Source organism: Alternaria ventricosa, assembly GCF_023758065.1.
Source record: "Alternaria ventricosa strain BMP 2768 chromosome Unknown scaffold_11, whole genome shotgun sequence".
Lineage (NCBI taxonomy): Eukaryota > Fungi > Ascomycota > Dothideomycetes > Pleosporales > Pleosporaceae > Alternaria > Alternaria ventricosa.
In genome coordinates this window covers 5,501-22,173 of record NW_026055691.1, presented here as the reverse complement: position 1 = coordinate 22,173, position 16,673 = coordinate 5,501, and the positions used below count along the sequence as shown (strand labels likewise).

The window sequence follows — 16,673 nt, the reverse complement described above, 5'->3', positions numbered from 1 at the left end:
GTTACTGCGTCTCGGCTACTGGAATAGCGCCAGCCGACAACGAGTGCGCGGGATATAGATCGACTACTCCAGTACCCTGGACGCACAGTGGTATCGTCTGGAGCTTTCTGTCTATTTGCTAGATTGCTCATGACGTGACATAATGGAAGGGATGAGAATGCGGTCATGACGTGACAACGAAGTTTGGCTACGCATAAAGACCCTGGCAGATGTAGCAAACTGATCAAAGCATAAGATCTTCAGCTTCGGTCAATCGGTTTCTTCACTTGCTCACATCAATACTCTCACCCGAATACACAGTCTTCGTCAACGGTCAACCTTTTGATCCGACATATGAGCAACAACATGGACGAAAGCGAAGCTGGACGTGAAGAGATGACCGCGGGGTCGAAAGTACCAGCCAGCACAACAGTACCACCAAAGTCTACCTTAAAAACGGTCGTATTTGGTAGGAACCCGTTGGGCAACAACGATGGCGACACTGAGATGGACGAAGAGGTGGGAATACCAAGAAGCATCGCGAGCGAACCGACAGCACAGCATCACTTAAAGTCGCGAAAGAAGAGAGCGGGGATTCCGAATCTGAGCGAAGACGATGGCGAACATGAGAATGGGAATAACCACGGTAAGGTGGCTCCGAGCAAGAGAAGGAGAAAGGCCAAACCTGCTAAATCCGCAACTTCTATCGATACTGACGTAGAAGAGCAACAACATCCGCAGGCTCTCGAAGTTCCCCCAGCATTCGAGATATCGCGGACGGCGCTGGCCGGCAACGAGCAGAAAAACCCGAAGAGGCCCGACAAGACCATCATCATCGCGCGAAGGAAGAGATGGGAAAAAGGTAACTTGGAGGTATTGATATGGAACGATGGGGAGCTTGAGTGGATGAGAAAGACCCATGCTACGAAGTTGTACAAGAAGACTGTCGAGAGGTTTGAGGAAGTCGAACAGAATGATTGGATAGATGTGAACGTACCTGGCTGGTATCAAGTAAGAGTTCTCAACAAAGTCACGCTGACAGACGGGCCGGAGAAATTCATCACACGATTCAGCAACGATGACTACGATCGTGTGAACCAGATGCTCATATTCATATTGGATCAGGTTCTTCAGCCCAACTCGTGGCTGGTAGAACCAGAGGATGGAAGCTATCAGTATGCGACGCACGAGGACGAAGCGAGAGCTATGGCATCCGCCTCCAAAAGTGCTCAAGAGCTCTTCGAGATGATCTGGCAGCTTCACATCGATGACAGCAAGCCTGATGACAGCGAGACCGATGCTGACCAGCTCGATGAAAACCAACTCAACGAAGAGACTCGTCAAAGCTTGAGTGACGTAGATGTCGTGTGGACTTCTGCCTCGAACTATGTCGAAACGTTCGATGACGAGAACAGATCATCAACAACAACGGCGCAAACATCCAAAATCAAGTTGATGAGCATCTGGACCGTCTTCATCGAAGACTTCTATGTTTGGCAAAGAAAGCGTACTACTGGACCGATCATGTTAGAAAAGATTGTGCCGCCAACCATAGCGAAACGGAAAGACCTCGGTCGTCGTATGATCACCCACAGTCCCCATGTTGCCAGGCCAGGCTCATGGCCCTATCTGCTCGCCCTGGCCCTCCTCGCAGACGACGAAGCGGAGCAAGCGGAAGAGGAGGTGGGGCTGATGGCGCACGCCGCTCGTTCTAGAGATACTATCCATACCTGCATGGAAGAGTATCAGGAGCATAAGAAGCTGAGCTATGCCGAAGCAGTACACACCTTCTGGTTGCTTCAGCAGTCCCTGCAGGACGAGCAGTTCGCCAGCGAGAAAGACGCAAAAAAGCCAGATGATGACGCTGCTCCGAGGCCTGGATCCGACCGCGGACAACATAGCAACTCTGAACACGACGACAGTACAGACACCTCTGGAGATGAAGACGACGCTCCGGCCAACGAGAAGAGCGCCCGGCCATTGAAGGGTATGAGACACGGTAAGCTGGCGAACGAACACGACAAGCATGTTGAAGCAGAGGATGCTGAAGACCAGTCAGGGATTGAAGAGATTGAAGGAGATGGCACTGAAGCTGACCAAGATCTACCAGCCCCAAGTCATGCCCCTCAGCATCAGGGTACCTCAGAGGAGGGAAAAGCGCTTGCGAAGTCAGGCCCTGGTTCAAGAAAACCTGGCATGTCAGCGGTGACTGATAATGAAGAGGGGGTAGTGGATGGAACATCTAGGCTTGGAAAACCGGGCAAGAGGGTATCCACTGCTGCGATCGGTGAGCAACCGCCAGCAAAGAAGTTGAAGACTAAGAAGACTGTTGCGTTGGCCGATGACGAGAACTAGGTAGACAGGGTCAGCCGTGTGACAATGTCTATAGTTTCAGCTGCCACACTCCATAGCTGTCAATTCATCTCTTAAGTTTGATATAGCCACTTGTAACATGTAGCAAGCTTGCAACAATCCACACTGGTGATGGTGACATGATTGCTGGTATGATAGGCGTTGGTATAAGAGGGCAGGTGTGCTATGCCTGTTATCAACGTCTCGTTACCTGCTTTGATCGCGTAATCATCATCCCAAATACAGCATGTCGAAAGATCGATCAAAGCCAACAACTGCTGCCATGCAGAACGACGAACCGCAGCCTCAGGCTGAGACATCCACGATAGCAACCAGCGAGAGCACTGCTTCCCCAACCTCAGACAAGATCAAAATCCCGGACGATATGGCCGAGCTCTGGCTCCAGGAGGCACCCGAAGATCTCCCAGGTCCAGTCATGAACGAGAAAATCATAGCTATCAGGCGATTGGGCCCAAAGAGAAATTACCTTTACTTGCTAGAAGGGACGGAGAAGTGGTTCTGGCCTCAGCGTGTCGCCAAAGACGCGAAGGATACGTGGAAGAAGCAAAAGAATGTAGCATCCATGAAAGGCCAGAATCTGGATGTTCAGAACAGCCTGCATGCTTACGACTTGTTCCTGATTCGAGTCGATTCGGCGAAGGTGAATCCGCTGCACGTTGATCTCGGTGTCGTCGATCGGAATTGGACAGAGATAAGAGAAGTTCGATACTTCACATCTCTTGCTCGCAAAGAACAGAACACCGAGGAAGAGAAGACTCCAGGCGCTGCTAAAGCTCAATCCTCTAAGACGAAAAAGAGCAAGAGCTCAGCATCTAGTGCGCCTCAAGAAGCGACATCGAACCCCTCCAGTGCTGTGCACATTAAGAGATTAGAAAAGCGGATACTTGAGGCTATCTTGGTGCGAGCAGCAAGACGATCGAGCTGGTTGTCAGCCAAGCATGAGAAGGCGTACAGCTTTTACGAGAAGAAGCACTATGACATGGCTCAAGGCCATGGCCTACAAACACCGTACATAGTACTTGACACAGTCGGTTTTGCCAGTACTTACCCGATGGAATACATCGGCATCCTGCTGCGCTTTGTGCAAGACATCGATCCACTCTCTCCTGTCTTAGAACCAAGGAACGAGCATGAGCCCTGGCATAGGGACTTCCGTCCATCGGAAGCACACGAACGCCGACCTACGATAAACCCGACGAAAACGTTCAAAGTCCAGTGGGAACAACTGACAGACATGAGCGTTAAGAGTCTGCTCGACACCCATCAGCAAGACCGGGAAGGAATCGTTTCATTGATAGTGTCTGAAGCACCACACACGCTGCACAACGACAGTTGGGTATTGCTTCTCGTACTCACTATCGGGACAGAAGAGTACATAGAGCGTTGTCTCAAATCAGCGGGTATCAAGGTTAAGAGCGGATGGTATGAACGTTCTTGCCAGAAGCTTCTTCATCAGCTTAAGGAATCGTCCAAAGTGGAATTGACACTCGTAGAGGACTCTGATGTGTACACAGCATGGAAAAGGCTGAAGCAAGAAATCCATCGGGGTGATGTGTATCCTGAGTGGCTCGAAGAAGACGCCGACCAGTGATCCGATGGAAACATCTCTAGCACGGAGATAGAACCGGAATCGAAGACTCCAGGTTCTCGCTCTGCGGACGGCGATCTCGATACTGCATAACTCATCGGACACTCATGGAAGCGCACCTAGTCTGGACAAGAGAATCGAGGAGGACTGAGAGGGTAACGGAAGGAACCTTCTTGGCTGGAGGTATCAGAGGTGACGACAGCGTGACTGGGATGGACTCTCAAGATAAGGTCGATAGTAAGGATAAATAATGCAGTGGTGACCAAGCTTCGTCTGAGTGACATGCCTGCTTCCTACTCGTCGCGTACAAGCTCAGGACTTGAACGGGAAGTCCAGGGTTTGCGCATTTATCCTTCTCACAAGCTCATTCGGCGGGCCGCATACTGGCGTTATCTCTTCTCCTCGCCGTTCTAGATCGTCGGCCAGCGTGCCCCTCCAGCATTGTCTTTGCCCCTGGCACTTCACTTTGGTGTGCCAGCGTTTGTGAAGCTAGACTGGTATGCGAAAGAACGAAGGACGACCGAGACACTGAGTGTTCTGGGGGCGAGGAAGGCGCGTTCGGGATGTCGCAACAGTACGGTGGTATCGCGGTAAGCCTGCATGGGGCTGATGGGCAGCCATGCAATCGCTCGGAGTATCATCCTCGGTGGACGCTATCATGAGTGCCTCGAGACCCTGGCGTGGTAGTAGGAAAAGACCTGAAGGAATTTGAGTAGAAGAGGCTCAATGTGCAGAGAGTAAACGGCTGCTGAATGTGAGCATCTGGTATCAAACGCGAAACGTCATTTTCAAATTTTGGCGCGGACACCATACTGCCAGAGCCCCTGATGTGCGAAACGTCGTTCTGGCCTACGGGCTCGCGTCGAATTGATGCCGAGAACGCGAGCGCGATATGCGCTATGTGCGAGAAAACAAAGAAATAAGGGCGTGGCGGCAGGCCGCGTTGTACAGAAGGGCTGACTGAGATGAGGTCGGATGAGAGTTGGTGGGTCGCCCGGAAAAGTAGCCGCATCCATGGCTCGCGCTTGTCGGCTTCAGGGAAAGTGCACCCATCATCCCCAACAAATCGATGACGCAGCATCTCCCCTTTCTCCTCGACGTCCTTCCTCCGCGTGAAGGCGCGTTCAAACAATCCAGCTGCGGAGCCTTACCATGGCGCGACATGACCAGACCGTCAGTAAAACGCCAAGTCGCCCTTCGCGTAGATGGCCCGGCGCTGAAGGTGGGTCAAGGGGCGGCTGCAGAAGGTCGTTGCTTCCTTATCGTTAAATCCGCCCAAACCCCGGGAATAATGACATATCCACAAGCCCGACATGTAGAATCCTATAAATACTTCATTCCCCGTCACCGTAGCCAAGCCTGTATATCGCCGACCTCAAAGCTTCTTCCAGCATGACGACAGAACACAGCATAGACCCCCGGTCTACACCACCATCAGCACAGCCTCGGACGTCCCCAGAGCAGACACTGGATGTAACAGAGGACAGTTCCAGAAAGAGCGAAGAAGACGCCTTGCATGGCCTGGAGAAGGGCTTAGACAGCACTACGCCACCAGAACAAACAGGTCGCTTTTTCGTGGAGTTCGATGGACCCAAAGACCCCGGCAACCCGAAGAACTGGACGCCCAAACGAAGATGGTGTATCACGGTTTCCATGGGCCTTATGGTTTTCACGGTCACATTTGCCAGTTCTATCTTCAGTGTCAACATCGGGATTGTCCAGGAGAAGTTCAATGTCGAAAAGGTCACAGCTACTCTTGGCGTAGCGTTGTTTGTCCTGGTACGTGGAGCCCCCGCCCGACGGCCACAAGCGCAATATCTGATACAAAAGTTTATAGGGATTCGTATTTGGACCCATTGCTTTCGGGCCAATGTCAGAGGTTCTGGGACGGAAGACTCCCCTCATGTTCGGTTTCGCACTCTTCGCAATCTTCCAGATCCCAGTCGCTCTTGCCCAAAACATAACGACTATATGCGTAGGCCGCTTCCTTGGTGGTCTCTTCGCCTCTGCACCCCTGGCAGTCGTGGGTGGAGCTCTCGCAGACTTGTGGGATCCCATCCCCAGGTCGTATGCCATCTGCATTTTTGCTGCTGGAGGATTCGCTGGTCCGGTAGCAGGGCCCATTGCTGGTGGCTTCATAGCCGAGTCGCATCTTGGGTGGCGCTGGACGTCCTGGATCACCCTCATCATGGCCGGCCTGTTTGGCGTCATCGGCTTCCTTGTCATACCGGAGACTTCTGCAGCCAGGATTTTGCAGTTGCGAGCTGCGAGGTTGCGAAAGGACACGGGCAACAATGAATACCACGCTGCGGCAGACGAGAACAAGTTGACTCTCGACAAAGTGCTGAACGTTTACCTCTTACGGCCATTTATCATGTTCTTCCAGGAACCCATCTTGGCGCTGGTGACAGCTTACATGAGCTTCTTGTACGGCATTGTCTATCTACTTTTCGAAGCTGTGAGTTTACATCCATACCTTTCTTGCTACCATGGTCTGACAACCGATAGTTTCCCGTGTCATTCTATGAGGAACGTGGCTGGTCTCTAGGGGTTTCTCAGCTCCCGTTCGGCGCCTTCATAGTTGGCATTCTGATGGGCGCTGGCTGTATTGCTTATAGTTCAGCGACTGGATTCACGCGCGCATTTCGTAAACACGGCAAAGTCATCCCGGAGGAACGCCTGCCGCCCATGATACTCGGAGCCATCGCACTTCCTGTCGGTCTCTTCTGGTTTGCCTGGACTAGCAATCCAAACATCTCTTGGGTACCGCAGGTGCTCTCCGTCGCCCTTCTCGGATTTGGTTGCATGGTGCCTTTCTGGCAGGGAATGAGCTACCTCATCGACTGCTATGGCTTCTATTCCAACAGCGCCATCGCGGTCAACACTTTCATCCGCTCGTTTGCGGGCGCTTTCTTTCCACTGTTTACACATGCAATGTACATCAAACTCGGTGTACCATGGGCGACCAGCCTTCTGGCGTTCATCTGTGTGGTATTCCTCCCTGTACCCATTCTGTTCTACATCTTCGGGGCGAGGATTAGAACGAAGAGCAAGTGGGCACCAACGGCGTAACGAGGTAGGGGCTGCGCCTGCTTGGCTTGTATAGTTCAGGTATTGTGCATATGCATATTCTTTCAGTGATTTCTCATCGTTTTCGAAGTTGAATGTCTATCTATTCCTCTCGGTCCTCATCTCAGTCCTAGCCTTGATCAGACATCGAATGCCTTTACGATAAGATCAGCAAACTTTGCTCGGGCCAGCTCTTCGACGTACTCGATACGCTCATCCTTCTCTCGTCTCCTCAACTCCATCCAGTCCAGCTCTTGGAACAACTCCCTCATCCTCCAGAAGATAGTAGCCCAGTAACCCTCTGCTATATCCACAGAGTAATCACATACCTCCTGCTTCGCTTCGCTCGAAACGAAATGCCAGCCATTGTTCCCCTTGGTGGTGTCTAGGCGTTTGGCACACCACTGTGTCCATTTTTGGAGCCATGTCGACTGCGCCCAACGAAATTGCCCCAGGGTACCGTCCATGACCACTCTCTGGCCGTCTTCTGTCGTAACTCGCAGGACCGAGTGCATTGGCACTGCGACAGGCTTATGCCTCAGACTGCGCCAAGTCGTCATGAAGTTGACCCTCGGCCAACATCTCAACCATTCTGCGCGCCCACGGAACAATTCCCCGACCTTCTTATCTACCTCCTCCTCGAGGACCATGCAAAACCAGTCGCACATGTTTTGCCGCGCGAGTGCTTCGTTGAGCCCCGGCGGCAGGAAGGAGAAGCGTTCAAGCTTTTTAGGCGGGTCAGTCTTTAGGTCTTCCGTCGACCATACTTGCCAGACTATGGTAGGCACAGATTTGGCTTTATATGCCCGTGCGTATGCGGCTGAGGCTCGTGGGGCGGCGTCAGCGGCGGCGTCGAAACAACGTAGGTAAACGTGCAGGACCTCTTCCAGGGACAGAGGTGGTGCGGTGGTGGTGGAATTGACCGGTGTCATGATGGAGGCGTGAGCAGGAGGACGGCTTCTGCTCGAGTGTTTTGGCGTCCTGGAGGCAGTGAGGGTACGGAGGGGCAGCCACAATTTGTCTTTGGATTTTAGCGCTAAAGGTACGTCAGTGCATCCCTGCCAGTTCTGGAGCACCTTCACTGACGATTTATAGTTACCAAGATGTATGAGAAATTTACTGTATTATCTACTGTGTCCAAGTCATCAGCCTATCAAGGGCCGCGTGAGGAAGGCTCGTCTATTTCGACTGCGCGTCCTCAAATGCCCCCTCGAACTTGGCCTTGCTCAGGGAACGGATACGTTCCTCCACATCGTCGTCCGACAGCCCACGGAGAGATGTCCAGTTCAGCTCCTGGAATATCTGCTCCATACGCCTGCGCGCGACTACCCAGTACCCAACCGTCCGTTCTCCGTGGCTACAATCTTTGCCTTCAAGCCTCTCGCACACAGTGATCTCCCCATTTTCGTTCGTCACCCAAATGTGCTTCTTAGGATCCGAGTGGTCAGGGTCCAGAAAGTTTGCAATAAGCTCCTTCGCTGCCATGAACCAATGTGTCTTCCAGTTTCGTCCATATTGATCGGCAGTGCCATCCAAGACGTGCTTGTCACCGTTACCATCGGATACCAACAGACAGGAGTGGGATATCAATTGATCCATCTCTGCCCAATCTGCGAGTATGTGGAAATGCGGTTTGGCTATGAAATTGATCCACGTAACCGTGTGGCCGATGCCGAGAAGCTCTGCTCGCTGTCAGTCACTGTTCAAGAGCGCATACTATCCATCGGGCCTTGTTCCTTACCACAGAGGTGCCGGGTGACGAAAGGCTTCATCATGACGCAGAACGTCTCGCAATAGTGCTTGAAGATCACTGCGCGATATTCACTCCCTGAGCTCAGTCGTGTTGTATCCGGGCACCCAAATTTCGATCGATCGTAGTCAAAGACCGCTGTCGGGACACCGGATCGTGACGGTCGGTTTAGCCATGATATCCTTATCCCGAAGACATGGCAGCCGAATAGCGCCTCTTGGAACATGATGAGGTGTACGAGGAGAATCTGGCGAAGAGAAAGGGCTGGAAGGGTAGTTGCGACGCGCACGCCGGCTTGAGGAGACTCAGTGGTCATGATTGTGGGGGAAAGTATCGGATTGGTAGAAGAAAATGGTGGGGGTAGTGAGAGTTGCCTTCACATCTGCTCCCGGTGTGGGCGTCCGAGTGCCACAACTAGCGCGTAAACGGGGACACGCACAGTTCCAGAGTACCCTGCCTACTTACAACTTTGACCAGACTTTCGGACTGACCCGCCATCTTTCGAAAGTTCAGTCCAACCCTTTCTCCACAATCAACATGGCGGCCATCGCCACTCAGAAGCAGGTCTTGGAGACAATACTGAAAGACTGCGCCAATCACTACGGCGGAGACCCAATGGCGAAGCTCAAGTCAGTTCTCCAGAAGCTCAAACCATCAATGAGCCAGCTAACACGCGAATCTAGGTCTCTGCCAGAGAACTATTACACGAAGACGAAGACATTGACGGCGGATAAAGAATGGCCCACCGCTCTTGCAGCCATCGAGGAGGCATGTCGAATCAAGCCAAAGGGCCAGCATCCACTCTGTCGCATTCGCATCAAAGCAGCTCCCCACACGAAGAAGGGCAGCGGGACCTATGTCTCGAGCGTGGCCGCCTGCATGCACGACTATCCCTTCAACGAAGCCAACAAGGCTGACGCGAGCGCCGACGCGGACATGCTCCTGACTGGGCCCGCCTCGGAGATCTCGTTCAGGTACTTCTACTTGTACCGCTGGATGCTCACCAACGCGCCACATCTGTTCGAAGACGACAGCCCGCTGCTCCTTCTTGCCCTGGTCTTCCAGAAGGCAGGCACTGTGGAGACGCTCCTGGCCGTTGCTGGCGCCGAGGTCACCGAGAAGGAAATGGACGATACGATAGCGCGCAGCATAAGACTGTACCAGCAGAGGTCTGGAATACTTGGATGGGCTCAGGCGTTCGAAGATCTTCGTGAGGCCATGAAGGGCAGGTGGCACTCCAACAGCGTGGCAGACTACGAGGGCTATGGCAAGCCTGGCTCATACATGCATGCCTCCCGCCAGAAGAAGACTCCGGTATGAAGGCCCAGGGAGGCTATGTTGGTAAGCGAGTTGTCTTGGTCTGGAAAACAACGAATTGACAAAATGCAGGCTCCTCATCCCTTTTGACTTTGACTGAAGGTCCACCGCGCGGACAACATGACTGCTCTACCGAGAGCCACGCCTACCTTCCGATCGCGACTTCCTACAACACCCTCATTGACGCGAAGGACCTGGAACCATAGCCAGGGCAACGCTTCGAAGGAAGCCAAGTAGAAAGGAGGCCGGCGCGCAAGGCACGGGGCAGTTAGATCAGCGCAAGGAGACCAGCCTATGCGCTGTCTCCGAACTGGCAGCATATAATCGCTCAGCAGATCAATGCAGCTCAGTACATATTATGATGTCTCTTCCAAGATCCACATGATGATTGACGACGTGAATGTTACACAACGTCACCAGCATCAAGCTGCGCGACAGGCTGGCAGACTGAACATTTTCCTAGACGCTGTGAGACCACTGGGTCAGATCTACCGGATAATTGGTACGTATATTAATCGTGTTTGTGATTTAAACATGCTGCAAGGACAGAGATTGCAGATGAAACCCAGCCTCATGAAGTGACGTGATGTGAACATCAAGGCTGGCGCATAAACTCGTGGAGATGACCAGACCATTTAATGGCACCTGTAGCACACTTTGTAGACGCATAGAGCGCTCCGAACATGCTGAAGCACTGAAAAGCTCATTGAAAGACTCAAAGTCATCGTCAGCTCAAAAAGCGCTGCCAAGCTGGAAGCCATCCTCAGTGACGCGTCAAACACCAGTAACAGGTGTCATGGCCATCGCAGCCTCATCAATACAAGTGGCGGGGCTTGTTAGCCGCGTGGGGGACTCAGAAAGGGCACGAGCTCAATGTTTGTGCCCGCTCTGGCCAGTCCTTCACCCCCGCGAGACTGGTCAGAGAATCTTCAGCCCCACTATACCCACAGATACCACTTGAGTATATAATACAACTAACGGATCTACATTTCACCATCCGGGGCAAGGATGTGTACTTTGTACAGTTAGGCCCACCATCACTAGGATGGTGCAGGTAGATAGTTGCTTCTTCTGATTACCTTCAAGAACCCCGCTAACATATCCAGGTTTTCCATACGACAGTGTCCAGGCACTATAAAGTTATGAATACAGGTTTTTTTGCTAATTCGATTCTCTGGAGTAGCAAACTGACTGAGGCGAACTGTTCTTTTTGGTTCTGTCTTTTCCCTGGCAAAGTGCGGCGGGGGTGCGGAGATTGGCTAGGTGACAGTGCGGAGAATGACGCGTTCCCCATCACAACATTGGCTCGATTTGCTCGTACAACGCCCAAGAGAGCTTCTGCACGTTCTATTGTGGCTTGCAGGCAGTCTCATAGTGTTTGTCTAAGTCTTATACCAAGGTTTTTGCTCGGTGACACCATCTCCCGAAGTTGCACTTCACTGCCTTTGCTGCGCATCACTCCGCGTCTGCTCAGTCAGAACGCTTACGAGATGCCCTTTACTCTATTCTTACAACGATATCTGTGGCCTGCAGCATCTCCCCTACATTCATCCGTCCTGCTGCTGTAAAGCGCCGACAAAGAGCTCCCAGCTGTTCGCTGGCGACAGTAATCGGCATTAACCTGATGTGATCGCGACGAGCGTGTTGTGTCTTTTCAGCGTCGACTTTTGCTTCATTCACATTCCTAGAATGCAGACTATCTGCTCCAGCATTGCTAGCTTTGTGACGCGACGTAGCCCAGCGGACATCTTGCAAGTCCTGCCCTGACCTGCCTTCCCTTTTGGGATCGCATAATAATTCCCTTCGCAATGAGACTTCTTTGAGCAGTATGAGAGCATCGTATCAGTACTGCGAGCCGAGGAGAGTGTTGGCTGTCAGCACTGTCTCCTTCTGCGCATACACGAAGGCAGGCACGGAGCAACAGAAAGATATGAATGCAGGCAGCGCTGTATCTGCGCTCCTGGACTGCACCAACATGTAACTGTTGAGCTGGCGATGCTCTTTGATAGCGCTTTTGACCTCCTCAAAGCCTGCACGTTCGACTATTCAGATGAACGCTTACGGCGCCCCTGAAGTGACTCCTGACGTGAAGTCCCTATTCATGTGCTATCAATATTGAACCGGGATGCAGTAATGCGAGCGCAGAGATAGTCGTTGGTGCGTTTGTCAGTCCGGCGGAGAAGCGTCGGGGGCTAGCGCGAGACCAAAACACCAGGCTCGATATCTCTGCTTCACCACTGACGAGCGCCGCCCACCCCGCCCTCACCCTGTCTTCAGAACTACTCTGTGTCCCGAGCACTTCATTTCCAAAAGCCTTCTCATCAATACCTTCCCCGTCGTACCCGCACACGACAAGCAAATCCAGGCCAACATGAACATCCAACAAGCGCGGCAGCCAGACCCGAGCTTCGCTCGTACAAGAGCGCTCATGGTCAACATATTCTCCATGACCACAGAAGCGGTCGATTAGCACAAGCTTCTGAGCGCGAGGGAAGTGGGCGGTCAGCTACATCTGCGCTTCCGCCCCAAATGGGATATCAGTCCCGGAATTCTCGCTCGAGAGCGAAGGTCCGTGACAGACGAGAGCTTCAAAGCATTCAAGTCGCACAACTACTGCGTCTTTGCGTGCAAGCTCCTAGCCAGTCTTTTGGCTTGGCTAGTCGAGGGTGAGTAGTATTTCGATTGTTTACAAGAGATTCTCACCGCTAACAAACTATGACGCAGAACTACGCCTTCCAATCGATGTCGAAGAGGTGGAGATACACGGGGTCTACGAGATCAAAGCCGTCGTCTGCATCGAGAGCTCGACCGGCAGGAGAAGGCGGATCGCCAAAGTACATACGGTTTTCAAAATCACCTCCCCCAACGACGATGGAGAGGGCGTCTACATCGACCCCTCAGCGCCCCAGTACCTACGACCCGCGGGCGTATACCCCGTCAGAGAATACCCTGCATACCCGGACGAGGAAGTGAAAGTGCCGATAGAGTTCTTCTCCTTGGGATACAATTACTCCCAACACCTCAACAGCGTTCACGAGAACGAAGCCAGTTCGTCACGTTCCCGCACCCTGCGCATAGTATTCCGAACCGAAGCGATCGTGCGAACGGTCAACAACCGGGTATACCAGAAGATGACTGGCTGCGCATGGAAGGACATCATCAGGGGCGGCAATGATGACAAGTGGGGTACTCTGGAGCATGATATCCTGAGCTCACTCAAGGCGGATCTCGACGTCCTGGTGAACTACCTCGACAACAAGTACATCCCGGGCAATCTCGACAGGAACACACACTGGAAAGCCCTGGCTAAACCCTGCATGGGTGCCGGTCATGCAAAGGTCATGGAGTCTTTGGAGCGAGCGTCGGGACTCGGGGTGACGCGGCATCAACTTTCTTAGGTAACTTCTTTACGCGCGGGCAAAGACCAATTAAATCATTACACCGCAACTCAATGACCCGTGCTTACAATCACCATTGATGAATCCTACAAGCTCATCCGAGTCCAAGTATCCTGCAAATTATTTTGCGTGATTCCAGCTACGCAATGTTGAGATGTCTTTCTGGTTGACTTTCAGCCTTGGCGTCCCCGACGATTGAACACACGCACGCCCAAAACAGCGGTTCTCGTATACTATTCACGCAGTACACTGATATCACCTAGATGAAACAGCTTCTGAGGCTGACGATGAGCTTCCGCAGCATGAAACCCGGCATGTATTGTCCTCTGCGGAGTACAGATTGCCTACGTACAAGCCGGCAAGCAACCGATAGGACAGCTAGCCAAGGACTATGTGTCTTCTTTATCCCCAACAAGCTCGAGCAGCATCCTGGGCCCTTTGCGTCGCTTTCTCACGTACGTAGTCTTCTCGATCGCTAGTCGCCATACCCTCCAGCATCGCCCAGTCGAAGCTCTGCAGCATCTGGCGCAAGCTGATCCCGATTTTGTGCCAATATCCCTGGCAAAACTCTTTGTGGTCTTCTCCAGACTCATATCTCTGTGGTGCAAGTCGAGTTTGTATTGCCCATCATGGGTGTAATGAGGCCAAAATTTGTCGCCGCTTATAATCGCGATCGTCGCTGGCCACCCGAATTGCTCTGCTGTGTCATCAAAGATGATCTCGGATTCGTCTTGCTTGCGGATGAGAAGAACTGAATGGCGCATCGAGGTCCTTTCGTTGCGGATGTGGAGGGTTTGGGTCGGCTTTGGATTCTCGATTATAGCATACTCGACCTTGGCGTCGTATGCTGTAGGACTGAGGTTAATTACTAGGGCCTGGCGTCAAAGCTACGATCAGGAAGTTTACATTCTAGTCGCGTCTCGACCGCCTTGTAGAAGATCGTGCAGAAGGTGTCGCACAGGTTCAGCTTCTTGTAAGAGATCTTGAGCGCTTCTGAGGTCCCTACGGGCACTTGGCCGTGGCTTTGGCGATCGCGTGTCACCAGTATATGATCTTTGACAAGATTGCTGGCGCCAAAGGAAGTGACAGAGAATGGGCGAAATACGGCCACGGCGGCGTTGAATGCGATGAGGAAGAGTTCAAGACTCTCTTCGATCGTGAGTCCGGCTGTTGAAGATGCGCTGAAAGAGGACATCGTCGGCGTAGTTCAGGGATTTGTTCTGTGCGGACAAGTCGTCGGCGGTGACAGTGACTGGAGTGAGAAAGTGAGACAGCTGGACCCTTCTTTTTGCTCCGCTCGTGCACCGTCTCCTGTGAACGACATTTTGGACACAAACCCCGCTATCCCCTTCCCAAATCGCGCGATATCTCTCACCTCCGCGACACCCATAACACTTTCCGGCCGCCGTCAAACTATGTGCTCTCGCACACTCGAAACGGACCCCGAACCGCAGGACGCAATGGCAGACCATCCAGGGGCTCCTGTCTGCTTCGAAGATGGCACATACCGCAGCGTCCGCACTCACGTCCAGGAGAGGGCGGAGCGGGATCTGTACCGCGTCGACCGCATCGTCAACCGCCTGTTTCTCGAATTCAGCGACACGACGAACCGCCTGTTAGTCATGTATGAGGTTACCGACGAGAGCAGAAGTTCACTCTGCATAGGAGTGCGCAATATCGAAGGCCATCCAGGCGAGGTATCAGTACTGGAGAACCAATCCTTTTCCCTCAAGGCAAGGCATGCCTATCTGTCACACAACAAATGTGTCCTTGTTCTGAAGGCCTTCGCGCCGACAGTGGCTTTCTTCACCGAAGGTTTGTATCCGCCATTACATCCAGCGAGACCCAAACTAAGGCTAACGTTTTCAGGTCTTACCACCTCGATAGAAGTACACGAAGCCCACGTCGACCACGTCCAGTCCGACCAAGAGGTAGAGGTCGCCTACTGGCAGGAGGAAGGCTCGGAACCGCCTATGCTCAGAGTACCCGTCGCCGCTTGGCACTCCATGTTCAGGATCACACCGACTGACGAACACAACCTCTGTCGCCCAGAGAAGCCCGCCCGGTTGAACGATACCGGAACGTATTTTGACCCCACAGCGGCTCAATACGGTCGTATCCAGGGGCTCAGGGACGCAGGTGTCTATCATGCCCTCAGCCCGGAATCCAAGACACAATCCTTCACAAGCCTCGGCTACCATTACTACGAATGTCAATCGGAGGAGGAGCTTGGACGTACACCGACTCGCGCTCTAGAAACGGAGGCATACATTCGAACAATGGACAACGCAATACACAAGGTCGTCGAGGAAGTCGGGGGGCGCGCAGAGCTCTTCGACATGTCGCCTACAAACTTTGAAGCCATATTGGAGTTAATGGCCACTCAAGCTCGGTCAAATCTTCTTGATGTTGCTGAACAGCTATATTTCCTCGACTATACTCGAACTCAAAACATAGAAGAGGGAAGCTCTGGAGATATAACCAGGTATCAGGCGGTGGCTGATGGATGCATGGGCGCAGGCCACAGGAGGTTCCTGCGAGCCTTGAGAGATCGAGTTCCTCGTTCGTGGAAGTGTGAAGACGACTTCTCAGGTTGTGTTTACGTGGTCGAAGGCAAGGACAGCGAAGGATGACGGCCTGCAGCCGCAGCCGGTGAAATGGCTCAGTCGAAATATGTCAGGACATAACAATGATCCCAATTTCCTGAAACCTGCATCTTTTCATGCAATAGTCTCAATCGTGATGTCTTTTAATCGCAATCGTCGAGCCTCTCTCCGCTGTGTTGAGGTTTGGTGAAGTCGTCTTAGCGTGGTACTAACGCCACATCGGTCAATTTCGCCCCACCAAGATGTCGTGAGATCGCAACTTCCAGACATCATGTACAAATTGTACAGTCTCGTATCAGCAGATCGCGTAGCGCTATCCAAGACTGTGTGTCCAAAAGATGATGCTATCGTGGAGTATCGCGGCTGACAGGGGACATTAAGCCCTCGACCGACCCCAGCCGTCCGAAGTCATCAAGTCCTTCGAACGGCCTGCCTTCTCGTGATGTACACAGCATGCTCCTATTCATTTATTGCCAGCTGCCGCCATTGCGACACTTGGCAGGATCGTCATCGAACATAACTGCTCGACTGTATCACGTTTTGTCTATTGCACGCGGCACGTCTTCTGTGCCATTGGTGGTACCAACAACCTC

General features: G+C 52.6%; 8 protein-coding genes across 8 annotated transcripts; 6 read left to right on the top strand and 2 right to left on the bottom strand.

Moving 5' to 3' along the window:
* Positions 1 to 333: 333 nt before the first annotated feature.
* J4E93_006486 (uncharacterized protein) lies at positions 334 to 2,334 on the top strand (the record flags this gene model as incomplete). The annotated part of the gene is made up of 1 exon (XM_049344399.1): positions 334 to 2,334. One exon carries the CDS (start codon positions 334 to 336, stop codon positions 2,332 to 2,334), a length of 2,001 nt encoding a protein of 666 aa, XP_049198053.1.
* A 244-nt stretch (positions 2,335 to 2,578) lies between these two features.
* Positions 2,579 to 3,943, top strand: J4E93_006485 (uncharacterized protein; the record flags this gene model as incomplete). Its single annotated transcript, XM_049344398.1, has 1 exon — positions 2,579 to 3,943. One exon carries the CDS (start codon positions 2,579 to 2,581, stop codon positions 3,941 to 3,943), a length of 1,365 nt encoding a protein of 454 aa, XP_049198052.1.
* Positions 3,944 to 5,332: 1,389 nt separating this feature from the next.
* Positions 5,333 to 7,012, top strand: J4E93_006484 (uncharacterized protein; the record flags this gene model as incomplete). Its single annotated transcript, XM_049344397.1, has 3 exons — positions 5,333 to 5,719; positions 5,778 to 6,398; positions 6,449 to 7,012. The coding sequence occupies 3 exons, from the start codon at positions 5,333 to 5,335 to the stop codon at positions 7,010 to 7,012; spliced, it is 1,572 nt and encodes a 523-aa protein (XP_049198051.1).
* A 137-nt stretch (positions 7,013 to 7,149) lies between these two features.
* On the bottom strand, positions 7,150 to 7,941 carry J4E93_006483 (uncharacterized protein; the record flags this gene model as incomplete). The annotated part of the gene is made up of 1 exon (XM_049344396.1): positions 7,150 to 7,941. The coding sequence occupies one exon, from the start codon at positions 7,939 to 7,941 to the stop codon at positions 7,150 to 7,152; it is 792 nt and encodes a 263-aa protein (XP_049198050.1).
* Positions 7,942 to 8,188: 247 nt separating this feature from the next.
* J4E93_006482 (uncharacterized protein) lies at positions 8,189 to 9,075 on the bottom strand (the record flags this gene model as incomplete). Its single annotated transcript, XM_049344395.1, has 2 exons — positions 8,189 to 8,691; positions 8,727 to 9,075. 2 exons carry the CDS (start codon positions 9,073 to 9,075, stop codon positions 8,189 to 8,191), a joined length of 852 nt encoding a protein of 283 aa, XP_049198049.1.
* Positions 9,076 to 9,296: 221 nt separating this feature from the next.
* J4E93_006481 (uncharacterized protein) lies at positions 9,297 to 10,079 on the top strand (the record flags this gene model as incomplete). Its single annotated transcript, XM_049344394.1, has 1 exon — positions 9,297 to 10,079. One exon carries the CDS (start codon positions 9,297 to 9,299, stop codon positions 10,077 to 10,079), a length of 783 nt encoding a protein of 260 aa, XP_049198048.1.
* A 2,368-nt stretch (positions 10,080 to 12,447) lies between these two features.
* On the top strand, positions 12,448 to 13,474 carry J4E93_006480 (uncharacterized protein; the record flags this gene model as incomplete). Its single annotated transcript, XM_049344393.1, has 3 exons — positions 12,448 to 12,537; positions 12,583 to 12,742; positions 12,801 to 13,474. The coding sequence occupies 3 exons, from the start codon at positions 12,448 to 12,450 to the stop codon at positions 13,472 to 13,474; spliced, it is 924 nt and encodes a 307-aa protein (XP_049198047.1).
* A 1,460-nt stretch (positions 13,475 to 14,934) lies between these two features.
* On the top strand, positions 14,935 to 16,107 carry J4E93_006479 (uncharacterized protein; the record flags this gene model as incomplete). The annotated part of the gene is made up of 2 exons (XM_049344392.1): positions 14,935 to 15,289; positions 15,344 to 16,107. The coding sequence occupies 2 exons, from the start codon at positions 14,935 to 14,937 to the stop codon at positions 16,105 to 16,107; spliced, it is 1,119 nt and encodes a 372-aa protein (XP_049198046.1).
* Positions 16,108 to 16,673: the final 566 nt, after the last annotated feature.